General features: G+C 50.5%; 1 protein-coding gene across 2 annotated transcripts; it reads right to left on the bottom strand.

Annotated features, from left to right (window-relative positions):
* Positions 1–335: 335 nt before the first annotated feature.
* On the bottom strand, positions 336–25,411 carry UPP1 (uridine phosphorylase 1). 2 transcript variants are annotated; one of them, XM_082845935.1, is made up of 8 exons: positions 25,295–25,411; positions 16,792–16,855; positions 7,443–7,557; positions 5,669–5,827; positions 4,545–4,659; positions 1,740–1,949; positions 1,353–1,499; positions 336–527 (listed from the first exon to the last, which is right to left on the bottom strand). In XM_082845935.1, the coding sequence occupies exons 2-8, from the start codon at positions 16,833–16,835 to the stop codon at positions 388–390; spliced, it is 930 nt and encodes a 309-aa protein (XP_082702061.1). In that variant the 5' UTR covers positions 16,836–16,855; positions 25,295–25,411; the 3' UTR covers positions 336–387. The 2 variants fall into 2 exon arrangements, with proteins under 2 accessions (XP_082702061.1, XP_082702062.1); XM_082845936.1 differs by lacking the exon at positions 25,295–25,411 and adding an exon at positions 6,335–6,421 and having other exon boundaries at positions 16,792–16,810.
* Between the last annotated feature and the right edge of the window lie 808 nt (positions 25,412–26,219).

The following is a 26,219-nucleotide window of genomic DNA, read 5'->3' as shown; positions in this document are numbered from 1 at the left end:
TGACTCCCCAGGAAGAAGCCAAGGGACACGGGGGCACAGATGCAGGGGAGGTGTCAGGCCAGGGCAGACGTGACTTCTCTCATAGTGAGTGAAATCTGACAACTATCAGAATTTACAAGTCTGAAAAACCTCCCTAAAAATATGTCAAATACTCAGAGGAGCATTCTTAAAGAAAACCCAAATCAGGCTAACGTGGTGGAAATTCTCCCATGAAGCTTTCAAAAAACAAAAACTCCTGCGTAGTTAATGCAGGATTCTTTGCCTCTGAAACACAATCGGTTCCCCAGACTCTTCTACAAAGGATGCAGGAAGTCATACAGAAGGAGATTGTGGCAATGATTTTATTTGCTGCAAACACCAACGCTCATGTCTGGCGATGTGGGGACCTCAGGCTGCCGCGAGACACTTCTTGATGAAGTGGCCCACCAGCCGCTGGGGCCGCTGCTGGTACTCGGCCAGCACCTCATGGGGGCTGCTGATCTGGTCACCTTCCAGGCGGTTGAGGAGCGTGACGCACACCACGGCCGCTGCAAAGAGCAAACGCCAGGTCAGTGCAAAGAGCGGGATTCTAGCTTAGCTCACAGAGACCAGTGTCCAGGCCTCAAGGGAAGGGGCCGACAGTGGCTTCTGATAGACGGAGAACACGAGAAAGCTCAGGGGGCCACACTATCCTGTTCTGTCCTTATCCTTGCCTGCCTTTGTTCCCAGAGATTCCCAAGCAAACCCCAGGACCAGCTCGGGGGGGCCCTGCACTGCCGCGAAAGGCAAGGTGACGTGAAAGCTGTGAGGCAGGTATTCTGGAAGGCAGAGCTGGACCTCGAAGGGTGAGGCCAGGAACTGCGGTGGATTAGCCCCAATTCAGAAATCCAAAGATCTTTGAAGGCCAGATTCATTGTAGAGTCAGCAGCGGAGCCTGCCCAGACCCGAAGGGGGGACTTTCTCATCTTTCTGGCCTCTCAGTGGCACGTGAATCCCTGCAGAGACACTGAGGACCCTGCCTTGGACCACGTGACAATCCAAGGAGGTCCCAGCGCAGGGGTCCAGAAACACGTCTTGGGGGCAGGGCGGGTGCAAGGCCAAGGCTGGCGATGGGCGGGGCCCGGGAGGAAACGCGCCTTGGGGGCAGGGCGGGTGCAAGGCCAAGGCTGGCGATGGGCGGGGCCCGGGAGGAAACATGCCTTGGGGGCAGGGCAGGTGCAAGGCCAAGGCTGGCGATGGGCTGGGGCCCGGGAGGAAACATGCCTTGGGGGCAGGGCGGGTGCAAGGCCAAGGCTGGCGATGGGCGGGGCCCGGGAGGACGGGGGTCGGGGGGGATGGGGGGCAGTTGGGGGAGCTGCGGCCTAGGGACCCACCTCGGAGGCCACAGGCGTTGCACATGGCGGCGAATACGGACGACTCCATCTCGATGTTGCGGATGCCGGCCTCGTAGGCCGCCCGCAGGTACTCCTGCTTGTCCTTCTCCGCGTAGGAGCAGAGTGCCCCGTCCAGGCGGCCTTGCCCTGGGAACGTGGAGAGCCGATGCTGGCCCGGGAGCGCCCACCTCCCATTCCACCGCCCCCCACCCCCGGGCACTCAGTAAGCGCCTACTGCATGCCCTCCCCGCCCCCCCCAGACAGAGATGCTTTCCAGCCCGACGGGCCCCGCCTGTCCTCGACCCACTGGCCCGCGAGGGAACCGGTGCTGAGACGCAGGCCCACAGCGGTGCGGACCCCCGGGCGGGAGACCAGCGCACTCCTCACCTTCATAGAAGTCCAGGGTACACATGGTGTTGCCCACGACCGTGGGGAACTCGCCCAGGTCCGCGGAGCACCGCACGAGCTCCTGCACCAGCCAATCGTCCAGGTGCGTGTTCCGGACCACGCGCTTCCCGAGGACAATTTGCTCGAACTCCTGCTTGAAGCAGCCGTCCACCGCCTGCCGGGTGATGACCACGGAGCCGGGCTCCAGACCTGCAGGAAGAAGCGGGTGTCCCGGCTGCAAGGGGCGGTTAGGGAGGGGAGGGCCCCGTCCACGCACTGTAACACTGAAGGGTCAGTCATGCCCTAAAAAGAAATAGGTAAGGATCTCTTTTCAGCACCAGATTTTTTTTTTTTTTTTCCTGAAGGTAAAGTAATGAATGCGTAGACGCTGCAGAAAATACAGAAAAGTGCAAAGAAGAAAGTGAAATTGATAGGCGGCCCATCCCCACAGAGCAGCGTCTTTCCGTCGCTGCTGGAACTGTCTGGGGCTCCCTTTACCAGTATGTGTTCAGCTGGTCCCTGTTTTGTACCTTATTATTTCAGGTTTTGAGTAAGGAACACTGGGGCACCCCAAACCTGGCTCCTGCGGTCACCAGCTCTTGACACCCTGGCTTCCCTCCAGGACTGACCCACCGGAGGTCCTGCTTCCTGTGCCTCCCTGGGCGTTTCCAAGATTGTACAGACGTTACTCTGCTCCTTGCTCTTTGGTTTTGTAATAACTTTGCGTGGGATTTGACCAGGAGCCTTTCCTACTACTACACTACTACTTACTTTAATGTGATATTGGTTTTCCTAAACATTTAGGGAGGAGGAAGGAGCCAGGAGATCTGTCCCAGAGCCCCACGTCAGCCGCTCTCATGAAACATTAAAAAACGTGGCCATGGGCTTCCCTGGTGGCACAGTGGTTAAGAATCCGCCTGCCAGTGCAGGGGACACGGGTTCGAGCCCTGGTCCGGGAAGATCCCACATGCCGTGGAGCAACTAAGCCCGTGCACCACAACTACTGAGCCTGCGCTCTAGAGCCCACGAGCCACAACTACTGAAGCCCACGAGCCACAGCTACCGAGCCTGCGTACCTAGAGCCTGTGCTCCACAACAAGAGAAGCCACAATGAGAAGCCTGTGCACCCCAAGGAAGAGTAGCCCCCGCTCGCCATAACTAGAGAAAACCTGCACGCAGCAACAAAGACCCAACATAGCCAAAAATAAATAAAATTTTAAAAATAAATAAAGTATAAATTGTGTCTCTACTTTAGTTTAAAAAACAAAAAGCGTGGCCAATTGCCAAGCTCTGGCTCTGCTTGCCCCCTGCATGTTCATCTGGACTTTCTCTCCCTCGCTGCTTTGTCCCTGTTCTGGTCAATGTAGAGTCTCCTCAGGTGTCTCCCCACACCGAGTGTGGACCTGGAAAGAAGCTCAGCTGGCGGCTTTCATGAACTCATGGGGCCTAGAATTTTCAAGCCACTTCAGACCTCAAATTGGAGGGCGCAGGACCCCTCCCAGTGTCAGCTGCTCTTCCTCACACAGGCCCTGCCCTTTCCCGGGATACCTGTTGGCCGTTTCAGAATTCTCACATCTGACAGAAACGCTGGAGTCACCCAGTTCTCCCTCCCGAGTGGCGGCCCATGCCAGCCACCCACTGTTCCTATTTTGGGATTTGTGGGGACACCATGTCACACTGTTGTCGGGGGTTTGGGGTCTGGCTCTCTAGTTGATCTCTCCATTTTTATGGGGCAATTATGGGAGATTCAAAATCCACCCTACTCCCTCCAGAATTCTCTCTCTGATTATTGATTTTAAAATCACTCCAAAGCAAGAACTCAGGAAGGATTTGCTGGAGCTCCTCGCCCACGCTGATGCGATGTGCACAGCCACGAGTCCGTTGGGTCGATGGTATCACAGACTAAGTGTGCACAGCCTGGGAGCTCGTGGTCATTGGGGTGTTTTCCCGAGAACAGCTCCTTTCAACTTTGAATTACAATCTGCAAACACGGATGTTAACCATCAATCTGTCTATATAGTGAAAAGAAAAATGAGATAACGTATTGAGAAGATTTAGGACCTACAGCGATCCTCTATCACAGCGAGAAAACCTAAATTTTCGAATTACCATAAATGCAGGGGAGGTCAGGTCTAGGCAGTCAGAAACAAACGCACAGAGGCCAGGCTGATGACCGCAGACCTCCTTCCAGCAGCTCCCAGCTCCTCAGCGGGAGCGAGAATTACTAGAACCCAGTGTTCCGCAGAAAAACAGGCCCAGAGGTGGGACATCAGAGTAAAACAAGTTTGCCTCAAAGACTTTGGCTGAAAACTCGACATGATGCTTAGCGTTTTACTTTCTCATTGCATCCTCTTCTTTCTTTGTTGCCTTTGCGATGTTAAAAAAATTATGTTGCGAACGGAGGGCTTTTACGCAACTTAAGGACACATCTTAATTTTGTATTGCATCTGTCTCTTCCCCCTTTGATTTTCCTGTAGGTTTTCTCATAAGGTGCTTCACATCTTTGCAGGAATAAAGAGGAGGAGTGAGCAAAGTGAAGGAGAAAGGCAGAGAAAAGAGGGATTAGCAAGAATTAAAAGAGAATCAAGCAAACAAGAAGGCACACGTTGTATAACTCCAAAAGGACGGGTTTTCGGGTGCACGTGGCCTGGTGCCTTTCTGGGGTATAGGTTGGGAGAAGTAGCTGGACCAGAAAAAAATAACAAAATGCCTGCTGCTGCTGAGCTCTCCTTGGGCACGGCCCAGGGAGGAGCTCTGGGTCCCCACGCTGCCCACCCGGGTCCCAGTGGCGCTCTGCACACTAACCTATCCCGCCAGAGGTGCCGATGCGGATGAGGGTGACATCGGAGCACCGGGCGTGGTACAGCAGCTTGATGAGCTCGTGCAGCATGATGGCGATGGAGGGGATGCCCATCCCGTGCTAGAACCAGGGAGAAATGCCAGCGTCACGCTCTGGTAGCACCTCTGTGTGTTCTGTGCTGCATTGCTAACTGGTGGTAAAGAAGATGAACTTCCTAATGTACATTTAAAAACTGAACACTTGGGGAAGTGTAAAGGTTTGCACGAAGCTGTCGAATGGATGACCCCTTTGATCCACACCACCCGTGGAACAGATGGCAGCTGAGGACCAGGAGGCTGCTGTTGCTAGGTAACAGACATCCCCTGGCGTGGGAAGCCCCGCACACGTTTTCCCTTTTCTCCACACGCTCTGCCGCAGCCAAACTCGGTAACTGGCTGGTGGCTCCACCGCCACGGTTCTGCCTGTGCCGTTTCCTCCACCTCCGCATCCCCAAAATCGCCCTTCTTCAGAGGCCCTCCCGGTGCCACGTCTGCCAGGAGCTGCCCCTGAGGCCAAGCCCTCTTTGGAGAACGTGTTCGTCCTGCAGTCTTACTTGTGGGAAGTGCTTCCATGGATTACGTCTTACTCTTGGGTGTGTTGTGGGTGGTTAGTACCACCAGACGTCTCAGCTGCCCAGAGGGCTGGGCCCCTGTCCCAGCCTCAGGGGCAGCCTTACTGTAAGGCAGCACTTCCTCTTAAAATGTTCTCCTCTGCAAAGGGAACCAAAACTGGAAAACGAGAACACCAGAGGTTTCTGTGTTCACTCATTGCTGAATCGCATGTGTGTGAAGTAACACAGGCGGATGGTGTGGGGACCACTTGGTGCCCGGCTCTCCTCGTGGCCCTGGTCCAGGCAGAGCACCATCTTCCCGGGTCTCCAACCTGGGTGCTCACTGTGTGCGCACAGCTGGGTGGGTGTGCGCGTGTGTTTGTACGTGTGTATCTGTCTCTCCTGGAGACGGGCTCCACTACCTCTGCAGCCCAGCCCCAGGCTCTCCTCGACTCCTGTTTCCTCTGTCAGGCTGTGTGCAGGGCGGGGATGGGGCCTGCAGAGCCAAGGGCTGAGCCCACCACGAGGGCAGGTACTCACGCTGACCGACAGCACCGGGCCCACTTTAAACATGGCGTAGCGGTCGGTGCCCTCACAGATGTCGGGATACTCTGCACCTGGGTGGTCAAGGCCCAGCTCCATGGCCATGTACTTGATGAAGGCTTTCATCCGGGAAGGGCTTCCCCCAACACACACAAACTGCAGACAGAGAACAGAGCCCCAATCAGCACAGGCACTGCACCCCGTCTGTACAGCAGGGGTCCTCAAAGTGCCCCGCGCCAGCGGCGGCAGCATCTCCTGGAACTTGCTAGAAATGCAGGTCCCTTCCCTGGCCCCCCCCCCATCTGGGGAGCCAGTAATGTGTTCACTAAGGAGCCCCCTGCTGATTCTGACACTCCCTTGAGTTTAAGAAGCACTCGTTCATGGACTCACAGCTCAGTGCAAGAGGCCCCAACAGTGCAGAGCAATCAGCTCTACACAAGCCAGGACAACCACACCCTCGCCCTCTCCAGCAGGAAAGCCCAGGCTCCACGCCTGCCCAGGCTCCGCACATCGTGTGCACAGCAGCCCACTGCACTGGAGAGAGCCGGCGTTTGGAATAAGATGCTGCGGGCCCCTCAATGTGCAACCAGGGCCCCACAGCCCATCTGTAACATGGGCTTCTAACTGCTGTTTCACTGGCTGGCAGAGGCCCAAATGGCCAACCTGTGGAAAGAGCCGGGGGCCAGTGGGGGCTCGGGGAGTCGCAGCTGTGCAGTGAGCAGGTGGCTCTCAGAGGAGTAGAACCTTCATCTGCAAAGTGTCGTACGTGAAAGCGTCAAAAGAAAAACAGGTGAATAAGCCAGTCTTAAGGACTTGGTGATCAAATAGTTATTAGCCTCTTAACATAAAAAGGAAAACTTCTGTAGCCTAGAAAAAATTACAGGTTAAACTTAAGGAGAGAATGAAAACGGAATGAATTAAGAACACACGGAAAGGAGGGGAAGGGATAAATTGACAGATTGGGATTGACATATAGACACTACTGTATATAAAACAGATACCTACTAAGGACCTACTGTATAGCACGTGGAACTCTACTCCATACTCCATAATGACCTATATGGGAAAAGAGTCTAAAAAAGAGTGGATATGTGTATATGTATAATTCATTTGCTTTGCTGTACACCTGAAATTAATACAACATTGTAAATCGACTAGACGCCAATAAAAATTTAAAAACAAAAAGACAACGACACGTGGAAAGTCGTCCCTCGGTTTGAAACGAACAGCACAAAAGATCTGGGTGGCTGACAGGATGTAACCTGGTTGACTTTACGATCGCATGAGGCAGCCCCGGATCTAGGGTCACTGGCTTCTTTCAGTTTTGAATTCTAAATGTTAGCCCACTTTTCCACACGGGGATTAGATGCTTTAAAAGTCCTCTGCGAGGATAAGTCAGGACCAAACTAGCTAAACAGATGGATGTGCACCTTAAATGAGAGACAGCAGGCACATGCGGCTGCCCCTCCTGGGTATCCCTTGCTCCCCTAGAAAAGGATTAGTGTCTGCTCCTTTCTAGTCTCTCAGTGAAGCATTAGGAAATTTATTTTACATTGTTTCAATTATAGGAACCAATATGTCTTTGTGATAGTTTTCTTTCACTCAATAGTTCATATTCTTGAAAGGTAACAATTTGCAAAAATCCGATCAACATATAACTTCAAGAACCTGTCCTCTGTCACCTCCGCCCTGTGTGGCGCAGTCTACCTGTGTCACCTGAAAGGGGGGTAATCTTGGGGCAAATGCCCAGAATCAAAACCCCTGCTTTTACCTTCACGTCTCCAAACATAGTCGGGAAGTCGTGCGTGCTGGTGCTAAGGCTGAAATGGTAGAGGACATCTTCTTTCATTGCAGCCACGTGGGGATTGCAAAGCTGTACAAAGTCGCTGTCCCAAAACAGGAAAGGAGGCAGTTTAGAGAACCAGCGTCCAGGGGCCGGCAGGACCACAGCGGGCAGGCCGATCCCAGCCTGCAGAGGCTCCCACACTCTCTCCGTTCCTCCCTCTCTCCTTCCCCTCACCCGCTCTTCACACCCAGGGCTTCTTTGGAGGATGATCAGGAAGAACTCAGAAGAACACCAAAAAAGCACAAAGATCATGGGAATTCCCTGGCGGTCCAGTGGTTAGGATTCCACGTTCTCACTGCCAAGGGCACGGGTTCAATCCCTGGTCAGGGAACTAAGATCTCCGAAGTCGAAAGGCTCCACAAAAAAAAAAAAAAAAAAAAAGATCAAAACGCCAAATCATCCCATATAAAGCATGTAGCCAGTTGCTACCCAACCCAGGTTCATTCAACATATAAACTTGGCTTCAATTTAAAAATAGGGCTTCCCTGGTGGCACAGTGGTTGAGAGTCCGCCTGCCGATGCAGGGGACGCGGGTTCGTGCCCCGGTCCGGGAAGATCCCACATGCCACGGAGCAGCTGGGCCCGTGAGCCATGGCCACTGAGCCTGCGCGTCTGGAGCCTGTGCTCCGCAACGGGAGAGGCCACAGCAGTGAGAGGCCCACGTACCGCAAAAAAATAAATAAATAAATAAATGAATAAAAATAATACATTTATCACAGGAAATATGGATGGATAAGAAGAAAAATAGCCTCTAATTCTCCCACCCAGAGATAGCCTTTCCAATCTGAGGCCTTTCTTTTTCGTTTTGTTTCACTAGCCAGCACTTCGCTGGTACAATGTCCAAAGGGAGTAATGAGACAAGACATCTTTTCATTTTGGTTTTTCTCGGCGCGGCTGCTAGAAACTTTGTGTGGTCCACATTATATTTCTCTTGGACAGCACGCTGCTGGCCTGCAATAGGGGTTAGCAGACATTTCCCATAAAAGGCCAGATAGTAAATATTTTTTCCTTGCAGTTCATAGGGGCTCTGTTGCCACTTCTCAGCCCTGCTGTTCGCCCATGAAAGTGACCACAGACAACACGCAAATGAGTGTGGACGTGTTCCAATACAACTTTATTTACAAACACAATGCCCGGGTCTAGATTGCATCTCCAGCCTTAGACACGCCTCCTTCCACAGCTGTGCCTTCCTGACTCCACTCACAGGTGCGCTGCCAGGTGCCAGTGGCACAGAGGGAGCCAGCCATGGGTCCCCAGCAATCAAGACTTGCTGTTTCTTCCTTCAGAGTCACACTTTCCGCCCCGAACCCACGGATCACATTTCCTTCTCAATCTAACTCTGTGAGAAAAAAACCATACGGGAAGAGAAGTTCTCAGCAGCCTGTGATTTGTAAACACCTATTCTCTCTGGAGTCCATCGGTCATCAACCGTAGATGCCCAGGCTCCAGACCGAGGGCACCTGCTTCTCCCTCTCCTGCATCTCCTCGCTTCCTACTTTCGTGCTTCTCACATTTCCCTCCGATTTCCCTAGAATGGCATCCAAGTTAACTCACAGGCAAACCGTCTCAAAAGGCTGATGTAGAAAAGATGCGAACAAAATCCTGAAGAGAGACAGATCTTTTTCTAAAGGGGAGGGTGCTGGTGGACTGGCCAACACCGTGAGCTCATCACTAAACTGGCAGCAGGACCGCTAGCAGACTGTGCTATTGGCACCGGGGCAGGGATGCGAGCGTCTCCCTCAGGAGGGGCAAGCAACCTGCCCAAGCCAGAGTCTGCACTGGACCCCGACCGGTCCTGACCAGGCTTACTCTCCTGGGGCAGGGAGGTCTCTTTTCAAGGGACCAAATCCAGTTCTCCAGACCAAGCTGAACTTCTGAAGTCATAACACAGCCAGAGCATCTGAAGCTCCTTTAAAGACAAATATTTTACTGTAATTACGGTTCTTGTTCTCCTTCAGGATGTTATGAACAAAGAGTACAAATAGAAGGACTAACGGCCGAGCATTGGAACTGACGAAATAGAATGAGATAAAACAACTTTGTGTCATATTTCAAAATAGAAAACGTTTCCTTCCTCTTTCATTCCAGGAAGAGGAGAAGGAAATATGGCGTAACTGTGAAGACCAACAAGGATTTTAAAATATGTAAATTGGACACGTAACAGTGAATAGAACAAGTATTTTTGTTACTGAGGTATAGATAACTTACAGTACTGTATTAGTTTTAGGTCTATAACATAGTGATTCAATTTTTTATAGATTAAACTCCACTTTTTAAAGGATTTTAAAATAACAAGTCACAGACATATTACTTGGAAAACTATTTTTCTAGTCTACACACGATGTCAAGTGACTTTACCTTGCTTTATTCTGTCACTTTATTCATTTAACAAATATTCATTGAGCACCTACTCTGTAAAAGAAATGGGTGAGATGCAAAATGAATGAAACTCGGCTTCTGATTCCAGGAGTTCATCAGCAGGGAAGGGACAACACGACTGACCATTAGACAAACTGGCCCAGACATCTTGCGCCGCATTCTCAAGGGACTGGCAGAGAACGAGGGAGGGGCTCTGGGGCAGGGAGGAGGGGGACCCTCAGCTGAATCTCACACAAGCACGCATCAGGCCCTGTGCCAGGCCGAAGGGATGCAGAGATCAGCAGGGTGGAAGACATTCAACTGCAGTGGAAACCATGCCATTAGTGGTGGTGCGTATAAGTCATTCGACACCACAACTGCCACAGAGGCTAGGTTCTACCAGTCCCCGTCGTAAAGGCTCAGGGTCACACCTTTAATAAGAAGCTGTGCTCATGAGCTGGACTTCAGGGCTCCTCACAGGACACGCTGGCCTCTGGAGGGTGGACCATACAAGCTGGTATTGACCATAAAACGACGGAGGGAGGGGAAGATAATGAGTAACCAACGGGGAGGGGTCACTGCTCAGTGGAGTCACATCCAGGGCACCTGACGCCAGGCCTCCCTTCTCCAGCCTTCGTTTCAACCACCTGCTCAGCCAGCCTCCAGGATCCTCAACCCGGGAAGGGGGGTGGGGCAGGGAGGGGCGGGGGGGGCTCGGAAAGTGGGGACAGGGCGCGTTTGCTTGTCAATGATTGAAAGCACCAGGGAGGGACTTCCCTGGTGGTGCAGTGGTTAAGAATCCACTTGCCAATGCAGGGGACATGGGTTCGAGCCCTGGTCAGGGAAGATCCCACATGCCGCGGAGCAACTAAGCCCGTGAGCCACAACTACTGAGCCTGCACGCTAGAGCCCACGAGCCACAACTACTGAAGCCTGCGCACCTAGAGCCCGTGCTCAGCAACAAGAGGAGCCACCGCACTGAGAAGCCCGCGCACCACTACGAAGAGCAGCCCCCGCTCGCCGCAACTAGAAAAAGCATGCGCGCAGCAACAAAGACCCAACACAGCCAAAAATAAATTTATTAAAAAAAAGAAAGAAGAAGCAACAGCGATCCTACTAGTTCAATTAAAAATTCTCTCTGCAAGTACTATTCTCAGGGCAGCTCCAAAACTTGAAAATGGACCTCAGAACCCATGGGGAAGGAAAGGGGGGGACAGGCGTCCGTGTGAAATTAGGTGACCCACACGTGTAAGTATCCAGAGCAGTTCCTGAGGGACCTCCCAGAAGAGAACCAAGGAGCCCTAAGCTGGGTTCCCAGAGGGCAGCATACGGCCCTGGACATCACCAAGGCGAGAGGCCACCAGAACCAGGAGAGGCCACTGCCCAGGATGGGGTCTCCCAGAGAACCCCAGCAGAGGTGGGTGGGGAGGAAACTGGGAAAAGTAGTGGATTTCAAGTCCATGTAGGAATTGGGATTAAGACATAAAATTCTTGCTTCTCCAGTGATGAAAAAAATTTGTATTTTAGGGCAATATGAGAACATTTTAAATATAAAATTGTTCTCTGCCTGTTTCCGCCACCCCCCCCCACACACACACTTTACTGTAGATTGTGCATCTGCATTAACCAGACCTCCTTGGGAGATGACCTTCCTTCTTCATCCTGTGAGGGGCCATGACGACCCATGACCCACTACTCACTTTGTACCTGTAGATCTGGATTGTGTTCACTGTCAGCAACACATCATTTGACATACAACCCTTTGTCTCAAAAAGTTGGAACTGAGGGCCATAGTTAAAGAATTTCTTAAAGCCAGGGAGGATCCTCAAATTTTCTGTGAACGGATTACCAAGATGGGAGGGCACTGGTCTGTGGTCTGACTAAACTGACCAGAGCTGATACTCAGAGATTGATAGGAATTTTTTTTTTGGGGGGGGGGGGTTTCTCCCCTAAGCCAAGTGAGGGAAAGTCAAACATTCCAACATACGTGAATGGGCATGTCAGTCCTTTGATACACTGAGAAGGTCACCCAATTCTTTGAGGAATGAAAAACAGCTGCCCTTGTTTTACAAATTTAGTCTTTACAGGACCTGAGGTGTGCCTTCAGAAACATCTCAAAGTTTACCAATCCTTTCACCACTCCAAAATCCTCCCCTATTTATCTTCAGAGGCTTGTAGGCATTGAAGAAGAAAAAAAAAATCCTGGCCTTAAGGGAACAAAGTCCTCCTAGGAGGAACTTGCCTTTCTCCCTCTATGCCTTTGAGATGCAAATATTCTACCTGATCACCTCCAGAACGATTTGCAATCTTTTTAAAATGCAGATTTCAGGAAAGCAACTCTTATCCAGAGAAAAAAACAAAAGGGAGATAGGTAATTTGGAACTTGACTTGTCAAGGACACGCAAATCTTAAGTGTCTTCTTCATAAATATTAGTAAAAAGGGTTTGGCCCTCTAGACAGGCAACCCTGTTGCATCTGCCAGAAACCCAATCTGAATCCAACTTCTTTTGTAACTGAAGGGATTTCTATTATTGTTCCTGACTCAGGGCTGAAATTGCGGAACTTTGGGAACCATGGGGTCTCTGTCTGTGTGTCTGTATGTGTCTAACTGTATTGTCGATGTGTAGTATTGCCAAAATTAATTTGTATAAGAGCTCTATTTAATTGGCTTAAAGGAAGTTAGCTGCTACTTATATACATACCTAGAAATATAAAAGAAACTATCTCGAATGAATTTCAGAATCGTGTGAGCTAGGATTAATTTTAATTTCATTAAAATTAATTTTAATGAAAGCAAATGGTTTAATTAATACAGACATGTCTTTACAGTCACCAACATTAAGTATAATACTCTTACTGTACCCAGGTTCACTAGAAATCACATAAGATCTTATTATTCCTGTTACAAAATTTGTCAGCAAGAGAAATGACTTGGTATGCTAAACTTTTAAGTGAATTAAATGGAAATGATGAGAGTTTTGGTGTAAACTCTAAAGGAATAATTATGTTTTAGGAATGTCTGCTTAAAAATAGTCTCTCCAGATTTAGATAACTTGAAACTTTAGAGTTTTGTTAGATTAAGTTAAAGGATGGGAATTCAATGACTATCCAGAACTTATTTCCAAATAAGATACTGAAACATTAATTACTGAACACAGCTTCCTTTTACAGAGAAACTAAAGATATTTAGGACTATTAATAAAAATATATTTGGTGCCACACTAAGACATTTCTGTTAGAAAAAAAACCCATGTGTTTTCTAGAAATGGTAAATAGTATGTATAAATTTGCTAATGTGTGGGATGATAATGTTTGGGATGCTAATGTAAAAGACAGTTCATAATTGCCTATTTGTTAGTTTCTGCTGGATACTAGGTTTTAAGGTTAAGAATTATAATATATATGTAACTAAAGCCACTAAAATAATAAGGGAAACATTTCAGTATGCAAGGAAAGTAGGAGACATGTTTTCAGCCAAAGAAGGTATGAGGAATGGAAATCATTTTGTTCAACGGAAAGAAATTAATTCTGTCCTAGAGCTTTTTCTGCATAATCAATAAATAAGGGACAAAAGACAGAACATTATGGAAGGTGTGTGGAAAAGGGAACACTGAGAAAAGAGTTCTGTGTGTGGTGAGGCTAGGATTGCATTGAATTGAATTAAATACATTTGTTATTAAGAGTAGCTGATGCAAGACTGGAGTTTGGTTTTCTCTCTCTGTTAAGAGAATAAAGTTTTCTTGGAACATTGAGTTGCTTTTGGTAATGGATTATGTAAGTTTCTTTGCCTTTTTTTTTTTTTTTTTTGCGGTACACGGGCCTCTCATTGTGGTCTCTCCAGTTGCGGAGCACTGGCTCTGGACGCACAGGCTCAGCGGCCATGGCTCACGGGCCCAGCCGCTCCGCGGCATGTGGGATCTTCCCGGACCGGGGCACGAACCCGTGTCCCCTGCATCGGCAGGCGGACTCTCAACCACTGCGCCACCAGGGAAGCCCTCTTTGCCTTTTAAGTGAGCCTTTTGAGTGAGCTGTGTTTGCTTGTGAAATATTTTATTGTCACTTTGGTTAAGTGGATTAAGTATTGTTCCTCAGTGACCTATATCCTATTTGACCAAGTGTTTTAAACCTTTTTTGATATTTTGACAAACTCCCAAATATCAAATTCTCCCTGAAGTTCTTTTGACCTCTAGCTAACTTTGGGGTTCTTCAGAGAGGACCCCTGAAGCATCTCAGAGAGAGGAATATTAAACTAATTAGGCTTATTTGGTATGTTAAATTACATGGGAAGCATTGTCAAATGAGTGGTGATAAACCTTCTTAGGTTATATTGTATGGGTAAATATTATTAATATACATATTCTAGAAATTATATGGAGCTCCTAAGAATCTGGTATGCCCTGGTAAATGTTTATAGTCATAATTCTAGTTCTTGTCTTAAAATGTTGTATGACAAAGCAATAACCAAGTTTCTTTGACAATTGCATTGTAATCAGATCTTTAACCTTGCTTTTTTAAGTCTTTTGTCATTTATAGACTGCTTCATCTTCAAAAAGATTCATAGAAAGGACTTTTCGGGAATTCCCTGGTGGTCCAGTGGTTAGGACTACGTGCTTTCACTGTGGGGATCTGGGTTCAATCCCTGGTTGGTGGTTTTGTTTTCCGGGTTTTGTTTTGTTGTCTTTTTTTGCCACGCTGTGCAGCTTGTAGGATCTTAGTTCCCCAATCAGGGGCTGAACCCGTGCCCCCTGCAGTGAAAGCACAGAGTCCTAACCACTGGACCACCAGGGAATTAATTCCCTGGTTGGTGGTTTTTGAATCTGTTTTCCAGATATAAGGAAACTCTTCCCCTCAAGCTAAGTATGACTTACAGCAATTTGGGTAAATTACTCCCTTGTAAGTGGAATTGAGACATTTATCTTTTCTTTCTACCTGATCTCTCCAGAAATTGGGAACTCCTGGGTTCCCAGTAGCTTTATCAGGTAATAAAATTAATTACCTGATAATTGTTAACTGAGGTCTGTATTTACTGCCTCAGACTCACTTCTCAGATGATTACTTGTTGCTATGTTACATTACTGTAGAGTTTGTTTCTGAAACTTATCTCAGTCATCTATCTTCAGATGAAGATCACATGTGCCATGACCTGCAACCAGGGGATTATGCATATGGGAAAAGATATCAGATAAAGGACTCTTTACAGTCACCTTGGAAGGGACCATATCGGGCCTTCTTAGACTTCCACTAAGACCAACACTATCAGCACCATTCAGGCTAACATTATCACCAATATCACTAAGTGAGACCATCCTACCTGGCCAATTTAATGACACCTGTTCTGAACTTGGCCATAAATACTCCTTTTCACTAGATGTTAAATATTGGGTATCTCTTAACAGGACTCAGTAGACCTACAGAAAAGTTTATGGCCTTGGCTTTCCCTGGGTTGGTTAGGAAGATGCATAGTTGCTTTCCCTTGGGCTTAAGTTCACCTGCAGGTATCCTTGAAAACAACCCCTGCCAATCTGCCTTTAATATGAGGACTCTGGGTTTCTATCAGTTTTCCAGTGGTATGACCATTTGGCCAAGATATTTGTTAGCTCGTCTTATGACATATGAAGGATCAAATTTCTGTTCTGAATGATCATCTTCCAAATTTAGTAAAAATACTAGGAAAATGCTTTGGTTTAGGCGGATCTTCGCTTAAACCCTTACTAATGACATTAATTTTACTGTCAATTTTGATCACATCTATTGCTCACTATAAATTAACGAACAAGCACAAGGTACATGCAAGGTTAAATTGGCATAACTTCTACTGGACAACTTGGAACTGACAGTCCTTGCCAGACATCTTACTAATATAACCCCTTAAAAGGAAAGAAAGGAGCAGGCTATTAGGTCTGGACATCAAGGGACATGATGAACCCAGGGCAGGTAAGCAACCACCCTGGCATCAAAGGAACAAATATTTGATCACCTAAGGCTTTCTATCAAAAGATTAATGATCAGAAGGGGAAAATTGATGAAAAAGTTCATATTTTAAAATTTTAAATGAGAAAAATTTAAACATAACATTTCCTTTGTCCATTTGGATCTCCTCCCTTCCCTTTAGTGTGGGTTGTACATCTGTACTAGCCAGACCTCCTTAGGAGACAGCATTCCTTTTTAATCTCATCAAGGGTCACAACTCCTTAAGAGATAACCTTCCTTCTTAATCTTGTGAGGGGCCATGATGACCCATGCCCACTGCTCTGTACATGTAGATCTGGATTGTGTAAACTGTCAGTAACACATCATTTGGTATTATTACCCTTTGTCTCAAAAACTTATATAACCGTGCTTTGACCTCTTACGGGTGAAGCAATGCTCAGAGCTTTCTGAAAACTGTCAAACTGTCTCCTGGGTTATAATCCTCAGATTGGCTCAAATAAAATTTTCCATTTCTTTCTTAGATCAACTACTGAGTAATTTTTTTTCATCAACACCAGCAATGAACAAATATACATAAAAGAGTGGCCATGTGAATCACATAGTGGAATAATGAAAAACTGCAAAGAAATAAGGAAAGTATTGAAAGGTCAGAACCAAGAGAGAGCTGGGAAAGAAGCAGGGACTGTGACTCAGAAAAGTGTCCAGATGTAAAGAAACCCCACTGGACACAGGTCTGGGCACCCCAAGCAAGTGCCCAGACGTCCTTGGGAAACAAACATCCCAAGGCTACGAGCAGCGGCCCTGGAACCCGGTGCCAGGGGTCTTCAGCCAGCTCAGCTGTATGCCCACTGAGTGGTCAGTCCTCCAGGCTTCAGGCTCTGACATGAGAACCAAGGTGTCCACGTGTGTCAGCTCTTAGAGCACTGTGTGGCTCAAAGTCATCACAGTGAGCCCGAGCCCAGCAGCATGCAGGTCAGAGCCTTACTTGTGATTTCCAGGTTTCTTTGTTTCAGCCCCTGGCGAGGCCATCCCTCAGCTGAGGCAGGACCCTAGGAGAAAACAGCACAGAGTCTGTTAGAAGTAATAGTCAACACTTGAGGAGCTTATATGAGCGCACTTCGATTGGAGTCAGTGGTTGACAAGGGAGCAGGGGAGCGGCAGACGGAGAGAAGGTGGAAGCAAAGCAAGGACGTGACTGACGGCTGCAGCATGAGGCCCAGGGGGCCTGTGTGAGTGGTTGTTCATAGCATTTTGATTTTGTAGCCTGGAGGCATTTACAGCTTAGATTTCAGTCTGCTGACACAGGCTGCCTCGGCATTAGAGACACCTCAGTCCAATGGGTTCCTCATGGATCCCCCCAATAGGAACCAAGGTCACTTGGACCGTCAGCAAGACCACACTAACCTGTGGAAGGTCAGTGCCATCAAGAGGAACTCGACAAATTTACATCACATACACGTACATATATAAGACCTGGAGGGTTGCTAATTTCAGAGAGGAGCTGGCGGAAATGTGCCCAAAGCGAGCCTGGGTTGGCGTCTCCTACTCTGGTAGAAAACCCTTCTTCACTTCCTGGTCCCTCAGACAAGACTGCCTTGACCCAACAGACCACACCTGGGTGCCTCACGCTTCTAGAATTTTAACTCTCCTCCAGCAGGCCTCAAGGACAGCTCAGGGGGCAGAGAGGGGCCCGGCAAAGGCACCAGCTCTTGAGGGCCTGCCATGAAGGGAAGGGAAAGACCTGGGGCAGGTAGGGATCAACCCCTGCCCTGGTCCCACTCCAGAACCAGAGGAAGGGAAAACCATGAGACACAACCACAGTTCTTACTGGGGCTCAGCCACCAGAGCACTAACCCGACACCAGTGCCTGCAGAGCCGAGCCCGAGCACCTGCTGGGTGACCTCGGTGAGTGGTCTACGGTGGAGCTAGCTCCCCCATCCCCAGGTCAGGTTCTCAACCTGCTACCGCACCAGCAACTTACCAGAAAACCAGCCTCACAAAGCTAAAACCCAAAGCCCTCTTTTTGGAAAAAAGGGTTGATGGCCGCTGTTACACTTAGATACTGACCATTTTTGGCAAATTCTGAAAACCAAAGCATATTGTCATAGTTGGGTCTGAAGCACAGATTTTCCTGCAGTGCTGCCTTGTCTCTCTTCACCTAGCCTTCATGCTCCCTTAGCATTGACAGGACACTTCTGAGGAAATGTCAGCCTGTGAGTCAACTGCAAATTGATTGAACCCAAGGAGGGGGGTTATGGGAACCTCCTCTCTATAGCCAGTGGGTCAGAAGCACAGGTGATAACCTGGACTTGTGATGGGGGGCAGTGGGAGGGGGAAGGCAGGCAGTCTTATGGGACTGAGCCCTTAGCCTTTGGGGTCTGACACTGTCCCCAGGTAGACAGTGTCAGAATTGAGTTGGATTGTAGGACCCCCTGGTGTAGGGGCTGGTGTGGAGAATTGCTTGACAGTGTGGGGAAAACAAAGTAGAATTGTACTTGGTGATCAGAATCTTAGGTCATAATTTGCCTTTACAGCATCCATCAGACAGACTGATGCAGACAGCCCAGCTTCTGAAGAAGTCTGGCTTCCAGGAAATGCAGCCCTCGGCACCTCCACCCTGCAGTCAGCAGCCGCTATCCCCCTGGGATCCACCTCACTGTCTGCAGTAAGTGCAGACATGCCTTCCGGCGAAGCCAGCCCCCAGCCCTCATTATCGGCTCTCCCTTGTCCACTGAGAGATGAAGTAGGGCTTGGGGTCACCTCCTCCTGCAATCCGTCCCCTCCTGGCTGCTGGCTCTTCCTCTGTGGGTAGGGGGTGGGGAGCTCAGAAAGAGGAAGAGTTAGAGGCGCCTTCCCACGGGGCAGCGGCTGAATCAGAGGTGCACAGTGCACCCCAGAAGGTCCTCAACCCCTATTTTCCAGGAAAGGCAGCTCAGCCACAGAGAAGACCTCCTGTCTGGCCTTGCAGAGAAAGTGTTGCTCTCTAGGCCGGGTGGCTTCTCCTGCCCCTGAGCCAGAGAACCGTTTTCCCTGCCTCGGCCTTGCCCTCTGCTGCCCCAGACCTGGGCTCCGTCCCGAGTCTGCTCGGGGTCTGCTTCCCCTTGGACTCTCAGTGCCAGGTGATTGCTCCCCTCCAGGCTGCGACCCCGCCCACCCCCCACCCCCAAAGTAACTCCTCCTTGGGCCTGAGCCTCATCCTGGGAGCAGCAAGGCTTTACTGAACCAACTCTGTGCAGAGAAAATCACAGACTTTTGCAATGTTCTAATTGGAAATTTCCCCACTAAATATCTTAAGACACTTATAGGTGGAGTGAGCACACAGGCAGGTTGGCCTGGGAGTCCCGGTATAGTCACCAGAGCCACATTTCATTCTCAGGAGGACCTGGGTGTGGAGGATCAATGAGATGGCCACGCCCCCACCCCACCCCCTACCCCGCCCACTGAAAAAGGTCAAAGGTGGGGAGGCGGTGAACCTCTCAATTTACTTCCCCTGAGACCAGTTAGAACAGGAGGGGGAGCCCAGGGGCCACTCTACTCTCGCTGGCAGGCTGGTTGCTCACCCAGACTCCCCCTTATTCCAGAGGCCACTAGCGAGGGGAGTGGGCCCCACTGCTGTGAAAGGAGACCCTGGTGATGATTAAGAAGGGGGTGATAACCACGCAGGGGCACAGGGCGATGGTGGAATCTCAGAAGAAATTTTCAAGTTAAAAAAAAAAGTGCATAAACTTGTAGGCAAACGAATGGCACCAGTCATTCCTGTAAACAGGGAATGTTACCTCCATCAGCCACTGCAGCAGCCCCCATGGTGCACCCCGAGGGGACTCAGGATGGAGAAAAGAAGGACACTGGCCCTAGGTAGTGAAGATGCACATCAAAGGAATGATTTCCATGAGCCCAGACTCTTGCATCTTCCCATACACAGAATAGCACTGAAATCCTTGAGATGCCTGCTTTTCTGATTAGTAGTAATCTTTTAATTACATGTTTGTTTGTTTTTCAGCAAAACTCCCTCTATATCCTGGCTCCCCCCTTACCTCTTCGGAGCAGTCCCTCAGAGCTCTCTGAGAGGCTGTGTGCTGGGCTAGTCCTCAGTGAGGCCGCCGCATAAAACATACTTCCCAAATGTTAGGTTGTGCTTTCTTTTTTTTCAGTCGGCAAGCTGCATTATTTTTTCCAACCGTCAAAGGAATCAGGAAACAGGCCCAGGGGATGCTGCAGTCCCTTTACCAACGAGGCCAAAGGTTGGTCCACTGGGGTTTAACACGGAGAGGAGGAGTCCCCCAGGGTCCACTGCTGGACCCTGTTCTGTTCAACTCCGGGTCACAACTTAAGGCCTAGACAAACACTCGTGGGGGGATGCCCCACCATCTACTCTGCACGCAGAGGCCCAGGGCGGGCACTGTCCAGCACTGCCCTTGTGCAGTGTAACTAGGAGAGGCCATTCATAGGTGAGCTCATTCAGAGAATTTAGGGAATGTTTCTGACAACCGCTTTTTCAATTGTTTTACTGAATTAATGTTATCATGCACCTGGACCTGTTTCCTCCAACAGATAATATGTATGTGCATTTCCTAAGGACACACGCTTGACATCATACAGCGGACTTCCAGCCTGGACATCATCCCAGGACGAAACCTGTGGAGCATACACTTCGTTTCCTCCGTGGCCGAGAAAATACAGCTTGCCAAACCCCATCATTGAATTAGCGTCGCAGCGCTGTCCAACCAGGAAAGACTCAAGGTGGTTGGTCTGTCTGCCCCGCCTCAGCCCCTTGGCTGTGGATGGAGCTGCAACACCAGGGGGGATTCATTCGGGCACTTTGCCTGATACTTTTAGTTCACCTTTTTAGTAACTTAATGCCTTTCTAATTAAGTATTACCTGTAAGAGAGCAGAAAGTGCTAAGCATTGCACACATTAGTCATCCAATGTGTAACATCCCCAACAGGTAGCTGTCCTGGTTCCTCAAGGTGTACCTATTCAGGTTAGAACCCGCACCCGCTGGGGTGTGTGTGATCTGAAGGGAGATGAGAAAGACCCAGGGCTCTGAGAAGCTGGAGTCCACTGCCGCAAACACGAGTGACCATGAGCTCCAATGCAGGTCGGCTGACGGAGAGCCAGGGAAAGGTGCAAACAGCGCCCGGAGGTCTATCTAGTTCAGCGTGAGGAATGGGTTGTTTCTTAGTGGTCCCTGACTAGGAATAGCCAGGAAAAGATGTGGCAGAGAGAGGACAAGACTAACGGTATTTACAACAAGGAGACGTGAAACCTCATGAGATATGTGGAGGGTGCAGAAGAAACAGCTCAGCCAGCTGAGCATGGGGAGATGGGATTCGGGCGCTGGTTAGGGGCCAGGTGCCCAGACAGCCGCGTGTCACCACCGACAACATGACACCGTCCTGGGGGTGACCGGGGGACTCGGAAAACCTGGAAGCAGGGAATGACAGTCAGAGGTTTGTATATTGGATCCACACAAAGGGTTCCAGAATAAGCCACTGTCACATAACAACTATTCTGAGCTGAAGACTTTGAGTTCCCGAAAGCCCGTACCTGCCTGAACCTAAAGACTTCCAAACATGTCACCACCCTTCCTAGGAAAAAACTCTTTTCTCTGAAAAAAACCCAAATAGATATTGTCCTATCTTATATCTCATCTCTTTTTCTAAGGGGCCATTTGTCTCTCAGAAGTCCTCTGTGTTTCCCTAAGTGCCCTTTTGGCCCCACCCCCTTCTGTCATTTTCTCTCCCAGAAGTGCCTCTCTGCCTCTCCCCACCCTTTTTTTTTTCTTTTTTTTTGGCGGTTCGCGGTCTTCTCACTGCTGCTGCCTCTCCCGTTGCGGAGCACAGGCTCTGGACGCGCAGGCTCAGCGGCCATGGCTCCCGGGACCAGCCGCTCCGCGGCATGTGGGATCTTCCCGGATCGGGTCACGAACCCGCATCCCCTGCATCGGCAGGCGGACTCTCAACCACTGCGCCACCAGGGAAGCCCTCCCCACCCCACCCCTTTTAAGATGGTATATAAGCCCCAAATTCCAACTACCTCCTGAAATCACATTTTTCTCTGAACTCTCCCATACACATGTAAATAAAAATCTGTCTTTTCTCTTGCTAATCTGTCTTTTGTCTTTTTAACCTGCAGTCCCCCAAGAACTGAATCTAAGAGGATAGAAGCTTTTCCTCCCTGCAGTTGGATTTGAAGGACACACAGCGTGAGCAGAGATGCAATCAGAACAGGAAAGTGTGGCACCTTCCACATCCAGGAGGCGAATCCAAAGGGCTGGAAGGTGGTATCAGGGTTAGGCTGCCAGGGATGCCTGTGTCGAGGGGGAGGACAGGGAAAGAAGGCCACAGTGTGACGTTCCAAGCAAGGGGTGAGGTTGGACGTTTCGTCAGAGGCACTGGGTTCCTGCACAAGGTGCCTGCAGCCATCACCCGAGGCAGAAATGCCGGGGGATACGGGGCCGCCGGTAGGAACTAGGCGCCTGGGGCCGAGTCCAGTACTAGAGAAGCATGGACTTTCCACTCTGTCGTTCAGGGGGCAGCAGGGTCCCAGATGAGCCCTAGTCCAGAGACAGGGCTTCCAGGAGAGCTGACGGCTTTCCCACAGCCTGGCCGACCAGTGGCGTGAGACTCCCCCGACTTGGAGCCTGTCTCAGAAAGCATGCCTTCTAACAAACACTGTCCCAAGGGCCGCGGGTGTCCTAAAGGCGTCTCCTCTCACTTTCCAGGACCCCATGTTCTCTAAACAGGAGGGTTTCACTAGATTCCGGCCGGGAGGTGCCACCTCCCAGAGAACTCTGATCCTGGCTCTGGGGTCTCAGGCTCCTCGACTGCTAGGGGACCTGATGGGCCCACTGCCTGGGGCGCTGAGCCAATAAACACACCAGGTACTTCTGATTAAAGCAGGAGCCTTTACTGCTGGTAACAAGGAAGGAGACAGGGAGCTAGCCGTCCAAGCACCGTCTCCCCAGCTGCGGGATGGGGATGCTTTAAGCCAAAGGCACATGCGTACTCATGAAAGGGCACACGTGACCTTCCGTGTAGACGGGAGTTCTGGACGCCCTTGCCCAGCGGGCGACATGCCCCAGCACACAGTGCATGTGCAAACATGGCGGCAATCCCACCCTTGGGGCAGATATTTTAGCATTAAAAAGAGGTAAAGGTCACTCTAGATTGACAAAATCCAGGCACCTGATTGTGGGTCCCAAAGGTCAGCATCACCATCCCTTAGGCACCAGTTAATCTGGTGGTTGGGCGCTTAAAGGGGTTTGGATCCTGCAAAACAGCTCAAGAATGTGCTTCAGGCCGATCTTTACCTTGGAAACAGAACTGGGAGTCTTTATGACTGATTTCTTGTCTTTGCTATGGTGACTTCTCTTGCCCGAGAACAGTTGCTTGTTCCTGAACTATTTGTTCCTTTTTAAATCATTAATTACTGAGAACTACCCTCTGTTTCCACCTGAGACACAGGAGGCCATCGCTCACCTTCCTCCCAACCACCATTGAAGGGAACACAGTGCGAATCGAAATTCGCACTCTAGCTCTTAATGTGGGCCTGTCGGCGCACGTTACAATTTCTCTGTTGCCTGTTCTACTTCCATGAGATACGACATTATCTGGTTTGACCCCACCCCTTCCTTACTTAAGACTGTCTCAGCAACACTAACTTTGCAAAATCAAAACACCCTCCAGTTGGTTTTGGTTTTCTTGTTTTGTTTTTGTTGTTGTTCTGTTTTATTGTAGTTTTAACCCACTAAACCAAATTCAGACAGGTGGGTTACTTTGGCATATAGCTAAGTGTGTAAACGTTTATAACTTTTTTTTTTTTTTTTTTTTTTTTTGCGGTACGCGGGCTTCTCACCGTTGGGGCCCCTCCTGCCGCGGAACACAGGCTCCGGACGCGCAGGCTCAGCGGCCACGGCCCACGGGCCCAGCCACTCCGCTGCATGTGGGATCCTCCCGGACCAGGGCACGAACCCGTGTCCCCTGCATCGGCAGGCGGACTCCCAACCACTGTGCCACCAGTGAAGCCCATAACATTTTTTTTTTAATGAACGTATTTCAAAAGCGAATGTGTGTGTGTATATGGGAGGAAGTGAAAGAAATGTTCAGGGTTTACCTTTAAGAAGTGGGAAAAGCTGGAAGTTTCACTTTCTGTTATATGTTAGTTTTGGTTCTTTTTTTTTTTTAACAATGAGTTTGTATTAATTTTTTGATTAACGAAAAAGCCCACTTGGACAAAAGCCAATGTAAAGAAAAACTACTTTGTTTCAACTAAAGTGTTACTTCAGTACCCACCAGGACTGAAAGTCCTAGAAAAGACTATAATTCATGCCCGATAAACCTGGCTGAATTAAGGAGTCTAGTAGAGAGATAACTAGAAGGTCAGTTTGGCCTCTGAAAAGGGAAAAAAGTCATGGAAGACTGGCTGAGAAGTGGGAGAGTGGAGCCCAGTGCTGAGAGCCTGGCAGAGTGAAAGCAGACAGGATGGGAGGGGTTGGCAGGGTGGGAAACCCGCATGGAGACAATCTTTCTATTCAGGGAAATCACAAGTCTTTTAAAAGCCAAGGTCACAGCCAACGAATAGAACCGAAGATCTCTTTGACCCAGAAAACAGAATAAGTGGGGAAAGATGGGCCAAAGTGAGGCCAGGCTAGTCAGGGCAAGGTGGCGGAGAGGCAGACAGAAGGACGGAAAACAGCCGAGGGGAGTGCAGAGCGCAGGGTCGCCACGCCTGGAGCCGGCCTCGAAGGCCTTCCAGGAAATGGCCCTGTTCTAACCTGGATTTCAGGCGGGGTTTCTCTGCAATTCACCATGGGCGGGGAGCCGCCCAGGGCATGGCGGACCTCTGGCGGGGAGGGCCAAAGACCGCCAGTCCTGGAGGAAGGGCGGTGGGGGCAGGGAGACTTCGGGCCGGTGACCTTGAGTCCCCGGGTCACGCCCCGACCCCGGAGCCGGCGAGGCTGCCCCAGGTGCCAGTCTTAAGAACAGCCTGCTGCGTACAAGAGCTGCAGATGGACCCGCTCCCCGCTGCAAATCGGATTTGTGTCAGATACTCTGTGACTGAAGTTTCTCTTTTGACCTGCCGGACACCTCGACGCCAGTATTTTACGCTGTGACACTTTGTTGTCTGTTGGCTCAAGGCGCACACCTGAGTCCATCTGAACTCTGCAAGTACGGTAACACTCATTCTCCAAAACGTAATTTCCCCTCTCCCCCGACAAGAAGGGGACGTTCCAAATGCTCCCGATTCCCTTCCCGTTCAATTTGGACTGAGGAAGACCTGCCCAGCTCCGCCACGCGCGAATCGCCTCCGCCAGGTGGACCAGCATCCGGACGGCGCCCTCCGCGCAATCCTCCCCACCCGCCCTCCCGGCACACCCTCCCCACACATCCTCCCCGCGCGCCCTCCCTGCACATTCTGCCCGCGCCCCCTCCACGTACAGCCTCCCCGCAGATGGCCCCCCGTCCGCGAGCCCGAGTCGCCTCACCGGCAGGTCGATGATTCCTGAAAACAGGACGCTGGCCGCAGACACTTCCCGTGCAGGGACCGCCACGGGTTGCGCCCGACGCCTGCCGAGAGCTACCGGCGAGCGAGTGGAGTAGGGCCGCCCGGGGGTCCCCGCCCGCCCGCCAGCCCCTCCTCCTCTCCCGGGGCCCCTCCCCTCCCGGCGCCCCCGCCCCACCCCCGCCTGGTTTCTTGTTCCGCAGCGGGCGGCGGCGGATGACCAGCAGGTTACTAATTGAAACCAGTTGCCTCGCCCACGACACCTCCCCGCGGCTTCCTCCCCGCCTGACAGCAGAGACGTGGGGGACAGAGGTGACTACCCGAGGTCACCGCTCATGCCAAAGCCCGGGTGTCCGCGGGGCCCACCCCGAGCGCGAGCCGGGGGGCCGGGGGAAAGTGGCAGAGAGGATGAAGTTGGGGAGCCCTGGGCCCCGGGGTAGGAGTGGGGCCGGGCAGGCCAGGCGCGGTGCGCTGGGTTTCCCTTTGGGACCATCCTGGTCCTGGGAGCACCCGGCACCCGGGAAGGCCCGGGAGGAAATGACTCATTCATTCAGAACCACCAGCTGAGGCGGCGGAACTGCCTCCGGGTCTCCTGCCAGAGCTGCCTGTCCCGTCCCGTACCCGGACAGGGGTGGGGGGAGGAGGTGCGGGGAGCCCTGTTCTCTGGGGCGGTGGATCGCACTGGCCTGCTACCCCTGGGGGATGAAGGCCTCCTTTTCCTTCCTTTCCAACAGGCTGCACACGAGCCAGAAAACCAAATACCAAAGACTTACCTATTTGTTAAGTTACACCTGGTAAATGTGACACCTGGAAACAAGTTGTGTCCAGCCTTCTCTAAACCACACGGGTGAACCCAGCCCAGCCCCGGCCAGCTCCAGCGCGGACCCCTCAGCTAGCAAAGCCAAGGA

This window comes from Leucopleurus acutus, assembly GCF_964270905.1.
Source record: "Leucopleurus acutus genome assembly, chromosome: 9".
Lineage (NCBI taxonomy): Eukaryota > Metazoa > Chordata > Mammalia > Artiodactyla > Delphinidae > Leucopleurus > Leucopleurus acutus.
The sequence above is the reverse complement of the archived record's forward strand: the minus strand, read 5'-3'. Positions and strand labels throughout refer to the sequence as shown.

Excerpts from the sequence above, each read along its gene's own strand:
- UPP1 (XM_082845935.1), bottom strand. The coding sequence starts at position 16,835 with ATGGCCTCGCCAGGGGCTGAAACAAAGAAACCTGGAAATCACAA. Across the intron at positions 1,950-4,544 it reads CGGCACCTCTGGCGGGATAG|GTCTGGAGCCCGGCTCCGTG; the intron begins GTTAGTGTGCAG and ends TTCTTCCTGCAG. Across the intron at positions 1,500-1,739 it reads TACCCTGGACTTCTATGAAG|GGCAAGGCCGCCTGGACGGG; the intron begins GTGAGGAGTGCG and ends CCACGTTCCCAG.